General features: G+C 35.7%; 1 protein-coding gene across 3 annotated transcripts in view; it reads right to left on the bottom strand.

Annotated features, from left to right (window-relative positions):
• Lerp (lysosomal enzyme receptor protein) overlaps positions 1-20597 on the bottom strand; it is a 441548-nt gene that overhangs the window by 54643 nt on the left and 366308 nt on the right. For all 3 annotated transcript variants that reach the window (XM_090379899.1, XM_090379900.1, XM_090379901.1), the window contains exons 36-37: positions 19702-19785; positions 5253-5440 (exon numbers count right to left, since the gene is read on the bottom strand). In XM_090379899.1, the coding sequence (XP_090236025.1) occupies positions 5253-5440; positions 19702-19785 (272 nt within the window). The remainder of the gene's footprint in view (positions 1-5252; positions 5441-19701; positions 19786-20597) is intronic.

The raw sequence follows: 20597 nt of genomic DNA, 5'->3' as shown, positions 1-20597 counted from the left end.
GTCTCCTTAGCAGGCTGAGTGAGCGTGGGCAAATTTTTGATACTTATAACATTTTATGGGGTTTGGAATACAGCCACTCCCCAATTAATGTAATGTAATTTCCCTAAATAAGCATTTAGGGAAATTCCACATTGAATTTGATAGATGCAAAAAATAAACGTTAGGTGAACATGTAAATAGAATTATTCAATTTTTTTTATCTCATGTGCAGGAAAAATTACAAAAGCGTACAAAATTACAAAAATTTCAAAATTATAAAATTACAAAAAGAGAGAGGAGACAAGCATAATGTCAGCAAGTTTTACCTTTCGAGCATTGTTGCCAGAATTAACTCTCCAGTTAATAAGCATGCCACTACAAAAGTTGAGGGCTGTGCAGATTTAGAAGGGATTTTTTCCAACACATCACAAAATTTCTCTGCAGCTGTAGAATTGGCACTGGCGACTTCACTGCATACTTTAATGTTTTGGAAACCAGCGTGATGCTTCAACCCATTAAACCAACTTGGCTTGGGGTTTGCCGTACTTATCATTATCTTCGTAAATACATCTTGCTTGAATAGCCATTAGACTTAGGGGCACTTGCTTCTGAATCTGATTTTCCACCCATATTATTAATAGCTTTTACACTTCGACATAGCACCGGTGTGAAATACAATGATTCTTTAACATGTTCTTTTACAAGCACACTATCCCTTAAAATAGTATTCACTGTTGAAGCAGCGAGACCTAATTCCGTGCAACAGATGACAAACTTTGTCCTGCTTCGTACTTCTTAATTAATAATCTTCATTTCTAAATCAATTTTGTTTCGTTTCCTAGCACTGCCAGCACTTGCACTTTCCCTTCATCATTGTAATAAGTAAATAGGAATGAAGAGAAGATTCTGAAAATTTATTTATGTTTTTTATATGATTGAAGATTTCAGTGAAGGGAGAACACATTTTGCCATAACGTAAAAACCCACACACTTCCAGTTATTGGGATTATTGCAAATGCAATAAGATCAAGTTTACTACCTGTTTATAATTAGATGCACTAACAGAAAAGCCCAATAAACCAGAAAGTGCAAATTGTTTTCATTGTTTTATGGTAGTGACATGTAGAAATGTGTTTTAGAAAAATACCACAAAGGTGCTCAAAATTTATTCTTATAACGGAACATGTGACAATGATGAAAATGTAGTACAATTTCCATTATAAAAATGACATTTTAGAGAGGTAAACAGCTTAGTTATATAACAAAATTTTCAACTTCCAAGATCATGGAATGAATTACCAAAAAAAAAAAAAAAAAAAAAAAAAAAACAACAATGTGTTATTGGGTTCACATTATGATCGGGATGCGATGCAAAATACATTTCCACGATTTTTTTAAGTTTGCACTGGCCAGCAAAATCTTACACAAAGTCAAATTTCCTAAGTCGAGTATTACATTAGTCAGGGAATGGCTGTATTTGAACAGATGTAACAATTCAGATATCTCACCTTTGCCGATGAAGATTTTGGTGTATCAGCACCAGTATGACACTGTTAGTCTTCATTTGGCATAATTATTTTTGCCTGTGTGACTTCTTGCTGTATAGTTCCTAGACAATTTCCTTCTCCATGACAATCATTAGATTCCATTCTGAAATGCTACCATTGAAGGTATGCATGTGGCATGTGGGAACATCTTGATGGGGACTCCACCAAATGAGATAGTTTGGGAAAAGATTGTGTTCATGACTGGTGACCTTGACCAGCAGATTTCCAGATTTAAGCCTTCCTTCTCACCATTCTTAAGGAACTAGCCACATTTTTACACATTTCTGTAAAATGCCAACCAACAGACTGTCAATGGATGGACTGTTCCATTACAGAAAGCAGAATTATGAAAAAAATGTATGTTCCATTTGGGGTCTTAATTGGCAGAAAGTTTTTGCTGTCGGGGTTAGCTTTATCACTAGTTTTCTGGCCCTGCCATGGGGAAGCACATTCAGTGCCACAAGGTAACCGAACAGCAGTATAATTGCTGAGTTATTAAAGTTAGCAAGCACTATTAGAAAAATAAATTGAAACAGAAAGATGAATTTCTTTTCTGTACTTCAACCTACTTCTTGAAGTGCCAATTAACTACTCTAACTAATGAAATAAAGAATTACCATACATATACAGGTGACCCCCGCTTAACGCTGATAATTCGTTCCGGAAAAACAGAGCCCAAGTGAATCTACGCTAAGCGAGTGCCATATTCCCAAAAGGTAACATACGTATTTGTGAGTGCAGTTGGTGCCATAGGATATCTCCTAATAAATAATAAACGGTAGTGAAAAGATGCACAAATGTCGGTCAAAATATTTAATATTCAAATATTTGTACATATAAAATATTCTGCATTACATACGTATATAACTATGTGGTAACTACTTATGTATAAAAATTAAACTTACAATTAAAATCATGAATTTAATTGATCTCAATTGGTTTAATTTAATTGATGAATTTAATCATGATAAATGTGTCGATTTTGGGTTGTACTTTGGCCCTCTTTCTGGTAAACTAAAAGGGGCTTTAATTTTAAATCCCCCGCAGCATTACCACTCAACAATAAAGTCGACCGATCCTTCGCCACTTTGAAACCTGGCATGTTTTTTTTTTTTTTTTTTTTTCTTTCAATATGAAACTTCTTTTAGACATTCGTTTCCAAAAAAGTCCTGCTTCATCTATGTTAAAAACTTTTTGAGAAGTGTAACACATAATACCCCTCTTCAATAATTTTAATAAGTTCTGTTTTGAAAGTTTCGGCTCCTTGATCTGCAGTTGCGACTTCTCTCTGGATTTTAAATCTATTCAACCAGCCCTTACTAGTTTTAAATGGTTCCACATTGTTTTTTTTTAGGTGAGTTTTCTTTAGACCATCATATAGACTAATCTCTCGCGCTCTCTCTCTCTCTCTCTCTCTCTCTTTCTTTCATAATATTTAACTTAACTGAATTCCACATTGGATATTATCTTCAATAAAATTAGCTAAAGTCTCTCCATTTCAATCCAAATAGTCGGCCTAGCCCAAGTTGCTTGCAGTGGAACAGCTGTCTTTCCCACTGCTAAAATTAATTCTTTATTTTTTATAATTGTTCTTACAGTTAAACTTGCCAGTCCTAAATTATGGCATACATCCACTTGTTGTTGACTGGAATCGATTCACTTCTAATTTAATTTTCAAATTCAGTCTTTTTCTTACATTTGTAGTCTTCGTACTGTGTCCAGACATTGCTTTTTTCATTCTTATCCGCCATTATTAACTCTTCGAAAATGTAACTGCGTTGGTGCATTAATTAATTATGATTCAATGTTCTAGTAAACTGTCCATTACGCATAATGTCTAATGCTGTACTGAGTGATGACTAGACTTCGGATAAATGCATATAACGCAAATATTACAAGCAATATTGTAATATTTAATCATTTTTTAAAATGTTGATCTTGGAACTATGTAACAAGTCACTGTACTGCAATTAAATTAGTGTGCCATAAAATTTCACTGAGCATGGGAAAATTTGTCAAAATTTGGCATTGAAATGTTTTAATGCTGTTTTGCTATTCATTTTCAAGCTATCGACCCCATCAAATGAAATGATTTTGCTAAATATGCCAAAAATGCAATCTTTAAAAGAGCATTATAGTGATTTGTGACAGCGTTATAGTCAGATACGGGTTATAATATAAGAAGTGTTATAGCGAATCAGCATAAAGCGAACTGCATTATAATGAGGGCCTGCTGTAATATAAAATAATTCATAAATGTAGGAAAAGTCTATGGAGAGGATGCTTTAAGGAATGTCCTGAAATCACTGGTCACAGAATGCTTGGCACCCAGAATTCTGCTAAGGTAATTGCCACTGTTCAAAGCACTGATCTAAGATGGTCTTTCTGAGGTGTCATCTTTGGAATCCATATAGTGTCCTTCCAAATTACATTAGTTTATTTTGTACTGTAAATTGTGGATCTGGAAGGTGATAGAGATTAGTGTTCACCCACTCCAATTCTACAGTTTACACTTTGTGTTTCGTTATTTGTACCTTTTCTTCAATAGATCTTTATGTTGTTCCATTATTCTAATAAAATTCTGAAGTTTCCTGAACCTGTATGCAGAAACCACAAAGTATTTAATATTAGCACATACGGCTGATGTTTTCACTATATCAGTTAGTTAATTTCCTTTTATTTCTATATGACTTGGAATCAAGCAAAACCAGATATCATATTTCTCTAAGTAGTGAGCCCAGATTAAGATGAATTTGACAAACAAGCTAGATGAATATGATTTTTGTGAGTAATGCCTGAAACACAAAATATATCTGTATATACCATATAAATCTGGAATTGTTTTCTGGTAAATATTCTAAATGAGGAGCTGTATTATATAGCTATATTGGGAAAGACTGCTGCAGATCCTATGACCCCACAAATTAATTCAATTCATGGCCTGAAGACAGATTCTGTGTTCATCATGAACACAGAAAACAGAAAATATCAAGTAAGCCAATTTTATTTTATTATTATTAGGTTTTTTGTTTTTTTTTTGTAAAATCTTATATTTTATTTTTGTCTTTAGAAGCATTAATAACTAAGGCCATATTGCTCCTGGAAAATGCAGTGGCCATTCCCTGACCTTTCCACATCCTCCATATTTGGTGGTCACAGGTTCGAACCACGGTCTAATCAAGAAGCACTGCTGCTCCTGCCCACCTGGCTATGGAGGCACCAAGATTCCATATAATGTTTGTTCTACAATACATTAAAAGTTTACACTTCGTGTTTCTTTATTGCATGATTTCCTCAATAGATTTTTTGTTGTCCCATTATTCTAATAAAATTTTTGAAGTGTCCTGAAACATAAGAAGTAGACAGTTTTATAAGTATTAAAAAAATCAAACAAAGCATCCCACAACTTGTTTACTCCATACATCAGAAAAATACATGGACAAAACATTTCCTGTAGAAATGTTATTATCTTTTACTTTTTTTTTTGTTTTTTTTTTTTTGAAAAGTGAAAATTCAGAAAATTAAATGCAAAGTTTTCATAAGGTAGGCTGAAAAAATTATCCATTTTGAAAGCAGTAAAAAAAAGTTAAGGTATTTCTATTTTAATGGTAATATAGTAAAGTTTTAAATGATACACTGTTTAATAATAATAATAAAAATCAGTTTTTGGCAATATGAAGTTACTATTTTGTACAGAAAAAATGCTCTAACTTCAGAATACTACACCTTTCAAGTAAACTTCTTCAGTAGAGATGGAACCAATATCTCTATAAAATGAAGAGCCAGTTTTGTGTTGACATACTGCTGCATTCTTACAGACATCACTATAATTAGCATCTTTATATGTGCCATCTTTGAGATTGAAAAAGTAGTCATATTCTTGATTGTCAATGCTACCATTAACTTTAAATGTTCTAACACAAAAAAAGAAGAAATAAAACACAGGAATAAGTATACTGTATCTAATATGAAGTGGCTAAGCATGATATACAAGTATAAACTTTCTATAATCAAATATCACCATTAATCCTACTTATTGATGTTTCAGTAATGATAATGTTCATAAAACTATACTGGAGTACAATTTTTTCTCATTTTTATCACTCTACTCAGTTTTAATTTAGCTATACAGTCAATAATTTAATTGATTTTCATTGAAAGGTCAGCTAATAATTATACAGCTAGATTGTATCATTCATCCTTATCATCCATCCGATCATCAATTGGATTTTTAAAAGATGACTCAATGAAGATTATATAACTTTAAACATTTTAAATATATAATAATAAGAGAGATAAATCACTCATTTAACTTTGAATTTTCTTACAAATTCATTTCAGAATGTACATATTTTAATGCTACACTGCATTGGTTTTAAAAGACTATTTTGGAAACCACCAATGAAAGGATACACATACTTGCTGAATCTACTCTGTCTCCTCTCCTCTGCAGTTGATGAATTGGAAGTGTGTGAAATTTGTAAAATGAAATAAAAATAAAATAATCACTAACAGAAGATTTTACCAACTTGAGATGCTTATCTCTGTTGGCAGTTAGCATTAGTTTAGCAAAATGATGAAAGAAAGCAAATGATACAGCATCAGCAAAAACACTACCCACTTCATTTGTCCATCTGTTCTAATAATTTTTCCAGTCCTTTAACACCAGGTGGAAGTTTTTTCCATCAATCAATTATTCTCTGCCTGTAAGCAAATTTCCACACATCTGTCCTGCAACCACCCTTTTCCAAATTAAATTTATATCCTCTTGTGTAACAGCATTTAGATTACTCTATCCATTTTAAATGCCTTAAATGCTTCAATCAAATATCCCTGAAGATGGCTAGTTTCATTTTCAGACTTTGTAATTTACAGAACTCAAGTCTTTTTTGATAAGAATGCCTTTTGTGATCTGACTAACATTTTACTCTTCTCTGTGATTGTTCTAACAGATCTACTTCCTTCTTAAAATGAAACTTCCAAACCCATATGCCTACTCAATGTGATGTAACCTTTTCCCTCTTACAACGGGATAATCATCTCTTTTGCCTGCTAGCAAAATTCCTGTTTATTACTGACAAAACCACAAAATGTATCCAAACAGCCTGTCTGCACCACTCACAGAATTTCATGTTGAATTCTATACAGTTATCCCCTAGATCTTTTTTTCATTCTCCACTAATTTGAGTTTGGTAACAACACTTGGTATGTTATTCTGGGATTAGAGTAGGAGACCGGCAGAATTACTTAACAAGTACAGGTCACTGTTGAACAAAAGCCGAGAATTAGGGTTGAATTTGAAAGTGTCTGCAATTCTGCCCAGACACGATAGAGGGAGTATATGATGAGAGCCTTGTCGATCAATTCGGCCCTGGAAAGATTGTGCAAGGCTCAAGGGGTAGAATTTTTTTCAGCCTGGACTGTACTTGTTAACAGGAGAGATTGCTTCTACAGGGATGGGATACACTTAAATAGAAAGGGTGCAAGAATATTTGCTGATGCTATCGAGGCAGTGTTAGGTGGGTCGGAAAACTGCTAGCTTGGGGGGGGACAAAGACCAATAGATTGACAGTAGCCACTGGCAGAGGTGAAAGAGATTCTTGCACTGCTTCTATTAGAATGAGCAGAAGCCTGAAAAACAAGATGCATGGTATTTCAGAGACTGCTGGGAGCCATTGCGGTACAAATAAACACATGGGTTGTGTTAGGGTAGCTAAGAATAGAAACAGGTGCAGGTATACTTGCGTGTACACCAATGATAGGAGTTTAGTAAATAAATTTGATGAATTTGAGGTATTGCTCAAAACATCAAAGGCAGATATTGTTGGAATATCAGAGACGTGGTGTCACACAGATATAAGGGATGCAGAACTGCAATTTGGGGAGTACACCGTCTACAGAAAGGATAGACAGGATAGGAAGGGGGGAGGGGTTATGCTATTAGTTAAGAAACACATAAAAACCAAGGAAGTGAAGCCAGTCGACATCGCTGGACAGTGCAGTGTTGAGTCAGTTTGGTGTGACATAAGCATTGGGAGATCAAAATTGAGAGTAGGAGTGTGCTATAGGCCTAATGACTCTGATGAGTATAATAAGGAACTGTACAGGGAAATAGAGTGGGCCAGTAAATCAGAGAGTCTTATAATGGGAGATTTTAATTTCCCAGATATTGACTGGAATTTGGGGGCTGGTTACTCACACACTAGCAGGGCTTTTGTGGATTTATTGGATGATTGTTTTCTACATCAGCATGTTCGGGAATCAACTAGAGGGAGTAATACTCTTGATTTGATTATCAGCAGTGATTCTTCATGCATTAAGAATCTGCAGATAAATGAACCACTAGGAGGCAGTGATCACAGTGTGCTGAAGTGGGATTTACTGAAAGAGGTAACTACCATTAGGGGTAAAGGGAAGGGTTATTGCTTCCATAAAGGCGACTACGATGGACTGAGACAGTATTTAAATTCTATACAGTGGGACCAACTGATGATGTTACCAACAGCAAATTCAAAATGGGAAGCATTCAAAGAACTTATCTTGGAAGCTACTAGGCTTTACATACCAACTAAGAAATATTGTTCAAGGTTTAGGCCAAAATGGATGTCAGATGAACTAATGAGGCATATGGCAGAGAAGAAAAATGCATGGGATACATATAAATTAACACATGACACAGAAGCCTATGATAGATACAAGTTGATATGCAACCAAGTTACAAAGGAGGTTAGGCAGGCGAAGGCAGATTAAGAGAAATCCTTGGCAAGGGATGCAAAGAAAAACAGCAAAGAGTTCTTTACTTATGTAAACTCTAGAAGGAAGGGGATGAATCAGATTGGTCCACTTGATATTGATGGGTCAACTGTTGATGATCCTGCTCAGGTAGCTAACAAACTAAATGAATATTTTGCATCGACATTCACACATGAGGAGTTATTCAGCACGGGGAATGCCAGAGGTGTATTCAACTCTAGCAGTAAGCTACAGAATCTTGAAATAACTGGGAGTAAAGTGGAGGAGAAACTGTTGAAGATAAACACAAGAAAGGCACCCGGGGTGGATGGGATCTATCCAGTTATATTAAAGGAGGCAGCAAAGGAAGTAAGCAAACCCTTAGCCATAATTATGAGAGCTTCCTTGGACTCAGGGGAGGTACCCATAGACTGGAAATGTGCAAATGTGACCCCAATTCACAAAGGAGGAACAAAGGCTGACACAAGTAATTATAGACCTGTGAGCTTAACTTCTGTTCCAGGAAAATTAATGGAGGCACTGGTTAAAGAAGCACTGCAGGATCATTTAGACAGGACTTCAGTTATAGCTCAGACACAGCATAGTTTTGTTAAGGGGAAGTCTTGCCTGACCAACTTGATTGGATACTATGATGCAGTCACAAAAGAACTGGATGCAGGGAATAACTTATTATATACTTGGATCTTAGAAAGGCTTTTGATACTGTTGCACATGGAAGACTGTTACACAAGTTGGAGCAGTGTGACATTGGAGGCAAATTGCTGCTATGGATAAAGGGGTGGTTGAGGGGGAGAAGACAGAGAGTGGTAATCAATGGACACTGCTCATCGTGGACTAATGTTATTAGTGGAGTCCCTCAGGGCTCAGTGTTGGGTCCATTATTGTTTTCTGTATTTATAAATGATATTGATGATGGTATATCAAGCTTAATGTCCAAGTTTGCAGATGATACAAAGGTTGGCAGGGTTGTCAAGGACACTACTGACACTATGCTGCTGCAACAGGATCTGGAAAGGTTGAGCAGATGGGCTGAGAGGTGGCAAATGAAGTTTAACATTGACAAATGTAAAGTACTACACATGGGAAACAGCAACCCCAGAGCAACGTATCAACTCTGTGGTACTACACTGACAGTGGTAGAGAATGAAAGGGACTTGGGGGTGATTGTTCAGGCAGATATGAAGTTCTCTGAGCAGTGCAGACGGGCTGCAAGAGTAGCTCATGGAGTATTGTCAATGATATACAGGAATTTTTCCAGCAGGGATAAGGAGGTGATTATTCCATTGTATAAGGCAATGGTCAGGCCACACCTAGAGTACTGTATACAGGTCTGGAGGCCTCATTTCAAGAAGGATGTAGAGCTGCTGGAACGAGTACAGAGAAGGGCAACAAGATTAGTGAATGGAACAAAGGGGTGCTCTTACGAAGAAAGGCTTAAGTTTTGCAAATTACAGTGTCTGGAGACTAGGCACCAGCGAGGTGATCTGATAGAGGTGTATAAAGCCTTGAATGGTTTAAGCATGCTCAATGCTGATGGGATTCTTCCTTTAGCTCAGAAAAATCACCTGAGAGGGCATAAATTCAAATTGAGGAAAGACAGATGTAGGATAGACGTGCGGAAATTTGCCTTTAGCCAGCGGGTGGTTGGTTGGTGGAACAGACTGCCATCCCTTGTGGTGGAGGTTGATAGCCTAAATAAGTTTAAGGCTCAGCTGGACAGGTATTTTGAACGAACAGAGGGGTGAAGTGGAAGTGGGTTTTTTTTTTTTTTTTTTTTTTTGGCTGATGCTGCATAAGCTTGCTTTCTTGCATCAAATGCCTCTACTAATGCTAATGCTAGTCAAATGCTATTCTTGTATTTTTGATGTTAAACCTGAAATGTAACTTGTCAGTGCACGTCTTATATATCCAGATATTTCTAGAATAGCCCAAATTACTGTCATTAACTACCCCTACCTACCTTTGTGCTATATGAAAACTTACAAGGTAAATATATATTTATATATATACAGGGTGTCTCAAAAATATTGGTACAAACGTTCAGGGGAGGTAGGTAATATCTAAAGCAATGTGAATCGCATAGGAACCCATAACTGGAAACGTCACCGTAAGTCGGTAGATGGCGATATTCATCAATTTGCGAGAAGGAAAATTTCTGGTTTATTCATTCAAGCAGTAGTCGCCGCATGAAGAGCATGCATCGATATACGAACTGTGAGCTGGCAGACATGCACCTAGTGTATGAATTAGCAGAGGGCAATGGACGAGCCGCTCAACCAATTTATGGAGAACGCTTCACTGACAGACAGACATGTACTGGACCACCGTTTGTTTGCGCGTGAGCATTAAAATTTGTGCGATTATGGGTCATTTAGAGGTAACAGGAGTAGCGTGGGCAGACCATGTTCGACGCAAACTCCCACCATGTAAGAAAGTGTTGAATGCCGTCCAGAATAATCCTATTACCAGCACATGTGCCATTGCCTCTGCCTTAGGTGTGTCTCACTGCGGTGTACAGTGTGTCTGGCATGAAGATTCCTTACACCCCTTTCATCTCCAAAAGGTTCAGCTACTGCTCCCCCAAGATCATTCTGCACATGTGGCTTTTGTACAGTGGTTTCTCCAAGAAAGTGTTCAAGACTTGAATTTTTCAGCCTATGTTTTGTTCACGGATGAGGCTTATTTCACTCGGGAAGGCTTATTCAATCAGCACAATGCTCGTGTGGGCTCACGACAATCCACATGGTGTGTGCCCCCATGCAGCACAACATCACTTTGCAATAAATGTGTGGGCAGGTATGGTCGGTGACTGCTTAGTCGGCCCATACCTGTTACCATCCTGCATGAACTCCGTTAAATATTGGATTTACTTGAACAAGTTCTACCAGGATTACTTGACGATGTTCCAGCAAATGTGAGACGCAAAAATTGGTTTCAACATGATGCCTATTACGAAAGGTGTGTTCGTAATAGGCATCATGTTGTCAACAACATGCCTATTATGAAAGGCGTGTTCGTGACCATTTGAACAGGCGTTTTGGGCGTCAATGGATTGGCCATGGTGGACCCACTGCCTGGCCCCCACACTCACCTGATTTATCGAGCCTTGATTTCTTTCTGTGGGGGGGGCCCTCAAACCTATCGTGTATGAATCGCCTGTGGAGATGGAAATGGACCTTGTGGCAAGACTCGTCTGCACTGCTGCTACTGTCAAAGAAACTCCAGGTGTGTTCGACCGTGTCCGCCAATCCATGCTGCATCGGTGTCACGCATGCATCGCGTCTCATGGTGGAACCTTCGAGCGTCTGTTGTAACACCATGAAATGCATCCATCTCGTACTTCATTGTTAATATTATGTCAAATAAATGTTTGCCACTAATTACTGTCTTGGGTCATTTCTGCTTCTTGTGCTTCTGCTACTACTTTCCCGTGACATTTCCAGTTATGAGTTCCTATGCAATTCACATTCCTTTAGATGTTACCTACCTCCCCTAAACGTTTGTATCAATATTTTTGTTTGAGACACCCTGTGTATATATATATATATATATTTTTTTATTTTATTTTATTTATGAAACCCCACACATGATAGGTATTAGAATTTATAGTGCATGGTGCCATGCATGGGTTGAAGGTTGAGAAGATAAAGGTACTTGTTGACATTAAAACTAAATTTCTGAAAATTATAATTTTCAAGAAATACCTGTGAAGAAAGGCCATTCCAGAAAATAGAAGATGAAGGGATGAATGAAAAAGAAGAAAAGTTGGCTCTGTGAGTTTAAGACTGAACAGTAAATGGACACTGACTGGTTATGGCCAGTCTTGGATACTATGATGCAGTAACAAAAGAACTGAATGCAAAATATAATTCTGATATCATACAAGGTGTGGCAATAAAGTTCCCAGGATGCTGCAATGATGTTTGATGAGTTTGAAAATAAACTGAAGTGGTATGTTGTAGTTCAAACTTTCTACAAAATATGGGGGTACAGAGATTGTCCAGTAGTCTTCCATGTTACAAATAATAACCAGTTTCATTAGTAGCATTTATGTTCTATGTCGCAATTTTGAAATGGCGATATTCATCCAGTTTAAAGCAAAATTTGATATTCATTTGTTATTCACTCAATAACAAATGAATATTAAATTTTGCTTTAAACTGGGAAAATCTTCAATATGAAACATTAAAAACTGTTCATGGTAATTCTTATCAGTATCAGCATTTTCACTATGACCTAGGAAGTGGGCATCCATCAACCTCTCAAAATGAGGACAGAGTTGCAAAAGTTCAACTTTTATTCCTCAGAATGATGGTTGATTGCCAAATTCTGCAGGAAGGTTTATGGATAAGGAAGATCTGTGCAAAATTTGTGCTGCACAGCCTCATGGATTAAAATGACAAAGGGCATCATCATGTGAAGACTTCACCCAGACTTGCCAAGACAATTTCCAGTGACAATACAAACTGTTGTCACTGGAGATGGGTGTTGGGCGTTTCAGTACAACCCAGAGACGAAGCATCAGAGTAGAGTGGACTTCAAAATCATCACCACAACCCAAAAAGTTTTGTTTACAGAAATCCAGGATCAAGGCAATGCTGATTGTGTTTTTTGACAAACAGGGTGCAAAGACTATCCTGGGTGAGGCCGCAATTTCAAGAGAAAGCCGTTTCTTGTTGCATGGCAATGCCCCCACCCATTCTAAACTTGTTTTGAAGGCATTTCTGATGAAACGTGGCAAATGTACAGAGTAACCATTCACTCTACTCTCCTAATCTAGCACTAGCAGCCTTCTTTCTCTTTCCCAAGGTGAGAACTTCCCTCAAAGGAAAGAGATTTCGGGATGTTGAGGATAGAAAGAAAAATGTAACTGCCAAATCGAACATCTCTTTGGACACCTTTTCTGGCTGTTTTCAGAAACTTTTAGAAGTGTATTATAAGTGCATTCTTTGATCAGGTGGTGACTACTCTGAATAAAAATAAAACTATTGTTGAGCTCCTTCATTTTGTGTTGATTTTAATGCACTAGTCCAAGAACTTTACTGCACAACTTGCATACTTGGATTTCAGGAAAGCTATTGATACAGTTGCACATAAAAGACTGTTGTACAAACTAGAGTGTGGTATAAAGGGCATGTTACTGCTATGAATAAAGGAATTATTAAATGGGAGACGACAGAGTGGTTATAACTGACACTGCTCTTTGTGGACTAATGTTATTAGCAGAGTTCCTCAAGGTTCAGTACTGGGTCCACTTATCTTCTATATTGATTATTGATATTTCTGAAGGTATATTAGTCTTGATGTTCAAGTTTGCAGATGATACAAAGGTTGACAGGCTGGTCAATTACAGTACTCAAGGTAAGCTACAACAACAAGATCTAAAAAATTTAAGCAGTGGGTTGAGCAATGGCAGTTAAAATTTAACATTGACAAATGCAAGGTACTGCAATATGGGTAGCAGTAATCCCAGATTAACATACCCTGTGGTACTACACAGAGGTTAGTGGGAAATGAAATAGCCCTGGGGTAATTGTGAAGTCAAATATAACATTCTTCGAGGAGCACAGACACGCTGCCACAATAGCTCATGGGGGTCAATGATATAGAGCAGGGGTTGCCAAACTTCTTTGACTGTCAACCCCTTCAAGAGTTTGACTTTTTATCGACCCCCTCTATTTTACTATTATGTAAATATAATAGGACAAGCAAAAAAGATGCTTATGTGAGTTTTTAGATTGTTTATTTTATAGTTACAGTGTTTATTGTATGTATAATATAGTATATATTATTATATTGGCTTAACGTCAAAGGGATACGTTTTTGACGTCCTTCTTAACATTACATATTTGATAGGAGGGATAAATAATATATAAAATATAAAATTTAATTTAGATAACAAAATAACAATAATACAATCTTCCTTATATATGTGAAAATAAGACTTTTATTAACTTAGTATACAATTTACTAACGTTGCCAATGTGAAGGGTGTGCTTCATGACTCTTGACAAGATTAGCAATGTTGGGTTCAAAATTAGTAAGTTTCAGCCTTAAATCGCCACAGAATTCTGTATCTAACTTATTTCTTTGTTTTGTTAAAATGGAATTAACATGGCCGAAACCAGCTTAAACCATATACGAGCTTGGAAATGCAAGCAAAAAGGGGAGTACCACTTCAGAAAGTTTTGGATATTTTTCTACAACATTTATATTTGTCCAAAAGTAACTTAAAGTCCTATTTTTAAAAAGCGTCTTAGCTTCAAGATCAACTGACAATTCAATAAGTTCATCTTGTAAGTTACATTCGATATTTTCAATATCTGCAGAAAATGGTGTGATAATCCAATCCGGAATGTGCATGTTTTCAAAATCTGCAAAGCGCAATTTAAAATCATCGCTCAAATTTTGAAGATGTTTTGTGTATATTTCTAAGTCTTCATCTTTTACTTCCAATTGGCGTAGATTCGAAAAGTACTGAAAATCTTTTTGTAACAATCATGATTTAAATAAGGATAATTTAGCTTGGAAGCCTAAAAGAATCGTCCGAGCTTGAATAATCGTGACATCTTTACCTTGTAGACGGGTCTGTATGTCATTAAATTTTGAAAATAAGCCCGCCAAGTAGAAAATATGATTCTTATTTCTCTTCAGTTCATCACTCAAAAACAAATTAACATCTGTAAGAAACTCTAGGGTTGAGTCGAACAACTCAACAAATCTTTGTAGACTTGTACCTCTAGACAACCATCTTACTTCGGTATGCAAGAGTAATTGGTTTGATACTTCATCATTTTTTTCGCAAAGTTCAGCAAACAATCGCGATTTAAGAGGATGAGCTCAAATTTTAATCAATAGATTTAACACACACTCTTAAAGTATCATGCAGTTCATCACTGAGAATTTTTGCCACCAAATGGTTTCGGTGCAACACAGTGAATAGTATGTACACTGAACGTTTTCTTTCAGAAAGGCAGCGAAACCTCGATAACAGCCCACCACTGCAGGTGTGCCACCTGTGGCTACTGCTGTTATATTAGTAAATGGAATATCATACTTATTTAAATATTCCTCCAATTGCTGAAAAATTGTCAACCCTGTTCCATCACTTTCAAGATATTTTGCAAATAAAAATTCGTCAATAATTTGATGTTTGGTTTTACTATAATATCTTACATAAGCCATAAGAATAGAAGAACTATCGAATGTAGCTTCATCAAGTTGGATGGAGAACTTACTATTTTTGAGTTCTGATACTACAGTTTTTTCTACATCTTCAGCCATTTCACCAATACACCCTTTCACGGCATTCGCACTCAATGGTAAGCATTTTAAAACAGGGCCAGAATCTTTTTTCATTATGGTTTCAATTACTTCTTTGATTGCAGGTATAACAATGTCCTCTGCAATTGTATATGGTTTTCCTTTTTTTGCTATATTAAAATAAATATTGTAGGAGGCTGTTAATCCTTGTTTATTGTCAGCTTCGGCAAGTGCTTTCATAAATGATTTTATAGTTGGTCGATGTGTGTATTTCTCTTTCGGTTCTTTAAAAAAGTCAAGATCTTTATCTTTCTTATCGGGTTGGAGTCTTTGAAGATGATCTTTCATTTTTGCTGGTTTCATTGCATTGTTACTAAAAGTTTTTTCACAAAGACACATAGGCCTTGTTTCATTTGTTAATGAAGCAATAAATCCAAGTTTCAAATATTCTAACAAATACTGTCTGCATTTCTTTTTAGAATCTGAAGCTGCCATTGTGGTTACTGGGGTTGTAACAAAATAATTAAAATTGAAGTCGATAAGCAAAAGTAATAAGTCTAAATAATATACCTACTCACATATTTCTATAGGATGTACAAAACAAAACTACCAGCCATGCTCAACTCTTCAACATAGAGAAGTTTAGTTTGTGAATAAATAACGATTGAATTATAATATGTATGTTGATGAATTTTAGAACATTAACGCTCACTTGTATGTCGACGTACAAAAATGAGACTGGGATCGAATACGTGTAAGTATAGGTAAATAAGCAACCGCACACATGTTGCAATCTTGCTCCCACCGCACCGGCTGGGTGGGAACCACCAACATCCATTTATTGGTAAATACATCATTTTGGCCTACATGATTGGCCTCCGTAACTATTTTCATGACCTTGCTCCATCTTACAGGTCCAATTCATGTCACTGTTCCCACGATTCACTCTTAATTGCGTTGTCATTCAGGATGGAGGTAATCTAAGTTAACCAAATTAAATATTACCCATACAATGATGTCTTATATTTTTCTATCGACCCCTGGGGGTCGATATCGACCACTTTGGCAACTACTGATATAGAGGAATTTTTCTAGCAGAGATAAGAAGTGATTATCCCATTGTACAAGGCACTGGTTATACCATATCTTGAGAACTGCATATAGATCTGGAGGGTTCATTTATTTTAGAAAGGATGTAAATCTTCTCGAATGCATGCAGAAAAGGGCAACAATATTTGGTGGGGGGACAAAGGATGGGCTTACCAAGAAAGGCTTCAGTTCTGCAAATTGCAGTCTGGAGACTAAGCACCTCTGAAGTAAGCTGAAGAAGGTGTTTAAGGCTTTGAATAGATTGAGCAAGCTCAATGCTGATGGCATTCTTCCTTTTGCTCAGACAACACACATGTGGGGGGATACAAATTCAAATTGAGGAAGAAAGGAAGACTGCAGGATAGATTTGCAGAAGTTTGCCTTCAGCCAGCAAGTGACTGATTGTTGAGAGAAACTTCCATCTGTTATTGTGGAAGTAGGTAGTCTGAATAAATTCAAGGAAGAAATCGACAAACTGTTGGAGAGGATGTGGGAAGGAGTGTTTCTTTTTTTTGACTTATGCTTTTTTTTTACTACTAATACTATTTCACATAATGCTCCTCAACATATTTGGAATAAATTACTTTAACATATAGATTTTGGATATATTGGATTGAAGAGCAGCTATGGAGAGTTTTCAAATGGTGGCATAACATACCTAGTATTATTAACTTGCTTGGCCTGTTCTTCCAAAATTATTTTGGATCATTGACTGGATTTGGATAAGTCAGTAGAACTTACTTGCGAGCGCTTGTTGTACTTTTTAATTTTGTAACTCTGGAAAGTACTCATGTGTCTTTTCTCACCCCTTCTAACCTCTTCGTCAATAACAGCTAATGTGTACACACACATGCTTCAAAATATTTTTTAATTGAGTGGCATGCATCAGTTGAAGTTGTTTAAATCTTTTTTCTTTCAACACACAAATTTGTGTTGAACAGCATATTAACACCAAGTTCTCAATCTCCTCTTTTAATACCTTTACTAATGCAGTTTTTAGGCCTACTAAAACAATAGGCCTAAAAACTGCAGTACTAATAAAGGGTAACAAGCACAACATGAGCACTAAGTGCCAGTCAGGTTTTTTTTTTTTTTTTTTTTTTAAGGAATTGCACTCGCTTTCAGGTTGCTCAGAAGAAGATGCCCAATGTCGTACCCTACAGAGTCACTTTCTAATACTGGCACTGTGACAAGCTACTTTCAATTTCTTTTTTTTTTTTATTATTATGAAATGTCACCACAATGGGATATAGCTTGGAATTACTTCAATTACTGCCATCTGTATAAATCAAAAATGGCTCCCTTTTTAAAGTCATTGCTACCTCTTCTTTCCCCATGCAATTTCACTAATAAAGCTTGTTGTTTTTGTTCTTCCACAACTGTATTTTTCAAGATCTACTTGATAATGAGAAGAAAAAAAATTAACCGTAACAACATCTTGTTTCTAATTTTCTAAGGTTGGCAGGTTTTATTTTGTCAAACTGTCAGTTTCAAGCTCTTTGCATTAGTCTCGCCCTTTTGCCAGTGCACTTAAGACAGAGGAGGGAACCCATTAGAAACATAGATAATATATTGTTACCTTTTGTATATGTTGCTATATTTTGCTGGTATATATTCTTCATTCCTAATAATGATGAATATGTACCACTCTATATAACTAACTTCACCTTTAACCCTTTGTGGTTAAAGGCGAAGCATTATTTTCACTGGAGCCCCATGCAGTCCAGTTCTTCAAATCAAAGAAATCACTAGTTGAAATATGATGTTCAAAAAATTGTTTATTTTCAAGTTTAAAAGTTCTAATTTAACATATCTTTCTGGAAGAATATACTCACAAAAGCTTCCTTCCAGATAATTGAAATTTTTTTTTTTTTTTTTTTACTTTAAGAGTCTTTATTTTGAATTCCTTGTTTGCCCTTTTGTGGGTGGGCAGAGTTGCAACATTCTAAAATGTCTGCAGAAATCGCTTCCAGCTAAATACATTCATGAAAAATTTACTTCTCTATGTCCATTCTTCAGACCAATATTTTTTATATCAATTTTTTCATTTAGTCAACATTATTAACATAATGTTGATAATAATTCAATTATTATCAACATTATCCATGTTGGTAATAATTCCAAAAATCTCCTTTAGTTCATTTAGTTCAAACCTAAACCCAGTCACACCATATGGAAGTCAAAAATTCTTATTTGTAAGGTTTCCTTTTTTTCTCTCAATTTCTTCACAAAGGTCTAACAATTTCACCATCAGAAAGGCCCTTTACCATGTCTTGATGGCATATCTTATAAATTACTTTGCATCTTCTACACAAGAGATAGAGAGACTTAAAAAAAAAAACTGCACAACTAAATAAAACATAAATAAACATGGATTAAGCTTTTCAGATTGTTTATAATGCAAATAGATGGTAGTACAGTAATTATAGCATTGTACAGTAATTACAGTAACTGGAATTTTACAAAGTCAAATCCAGCACGCCATTGGGCTGCAAACAGTTAATAACTCTTTGCTGTCCAATGACTATTGGGATAAAATATCAGTGTGGGGGGGGGAGCTTTATTCTATCAAGTGATTGTACATGACAAGTCTCTTTTAACTATTAAACCAATATTATTTATTTACTTATTTGTTTTCTTTACCATAGTTACACAAGTGTTTAAATATTTCACTGCTAAAATCATATTCTTATTTTAAGCTTATTTTAAACTGGAATTGGTGCATCAAGACCTTAACAAACAAGCAATTAAAGCATAAAACAAACAAACAAACAGCATCTACCATTCAAGACTAATACAACCAACAGTTTTTGCACCACTCTCAAAGAGTCTCTCTTCAGTTTCTCAGATTGGTTTGTACTCTTCTTCAGATATATATATGAGACTGTCTGTTCAATCATTAATTTACTTTCCACTTGCATGCAAAGCTGGATCCTTAATTTCTTAATGTCATACTCACCTTTTGATATCCTAATAAATAAAAGAATTTACTTGAGATACCTATGGCTAAAGATTAATTCACTCAATAAGTATTAAAATAATTTCAAGACAATTTTAAAATTTGCTTTACTTGCTTAAAATAGAAGAAATATTCATTGTAACATCAATTCTTGGATCATAAAGAAGGACGCCATTTTTCTTGATAACTTTATCACTACAAAAAATATACAAATAAATATAAAGTATTAAATTCTTTTAAAATAATCATTTATAAATAGATAAAAATATACATATATATATAATAGACACACACACACACACACACACACACACACACACACACACACTAGATAAAAATATATTTATAAATAGATAAAATTTATTTTTATGTTTTGTACGATCTTTGTTCTGTTATCTTTTTTCTGCTCTGTTATACATTTTAACTGGGCACATGCCTGTTGTGTATATTATATGTTAATAAACATAAATAAATAAATACTTACAAATGCATATATTGCTAAACTTTCTATAGGATGTCCAAAAGTGCAGGAGAAAATAGTGTTTCTGTCATTTTTCCATATTGTAGGTTTAATATGAGAAGAAGGAAGGAATATTTATATTCAAAAATTTGTATTCAGGTATCTCACAGAACTCTTGCAGAGAAATTTAATCAGCTACACCCAAAAAAGGCCTCTGTAGGTCAGGAGCTGGAGTGCAGTAGCACACGCTCTTTGAGTAGACTGGGATTCTCAGTTGATCTGCCAACCCACACTGGATCAGCATGGCAGATAATGGTCTATTTCCCTGAGCATGAATTGTTGAGGAGGCTTTCATCCTGCCTGCAGTTGGTTGATAATGGCTGCAGTTTACCTTTTTTTTTTTTAACCCAAAAAGTCACACACAACTGTCAAGCTCAGTTGACTGTTTCAAGAAAACAGTGTCCACAACTGCTTTGTAGAGGTAGACCAAAAAATGCCATTAATAAAGAAAGCACAATAGCTGTGCTTTGAAAAATTGTATGTTCCA

This window comes from Mastigoproctus giganteus, chromosome 8 (assembly GCF_048544385.1).
Source record: "Mastigoproctus giganteus isolate SK-2022 chromosome 8, ASM4854438v1, whole genome shotgun sequence".
NCBI lineage: Eukaryota > Metazoa > Arthropoda > Arachnida > Uropygi > Thelyphonidae > Mastigoproctus > Mastigoproctus giganteus.
Note: the sequence above shows the minus strand (reverse complement) of the source record. Positions and strands in the feature narration are given on the sequence as shown.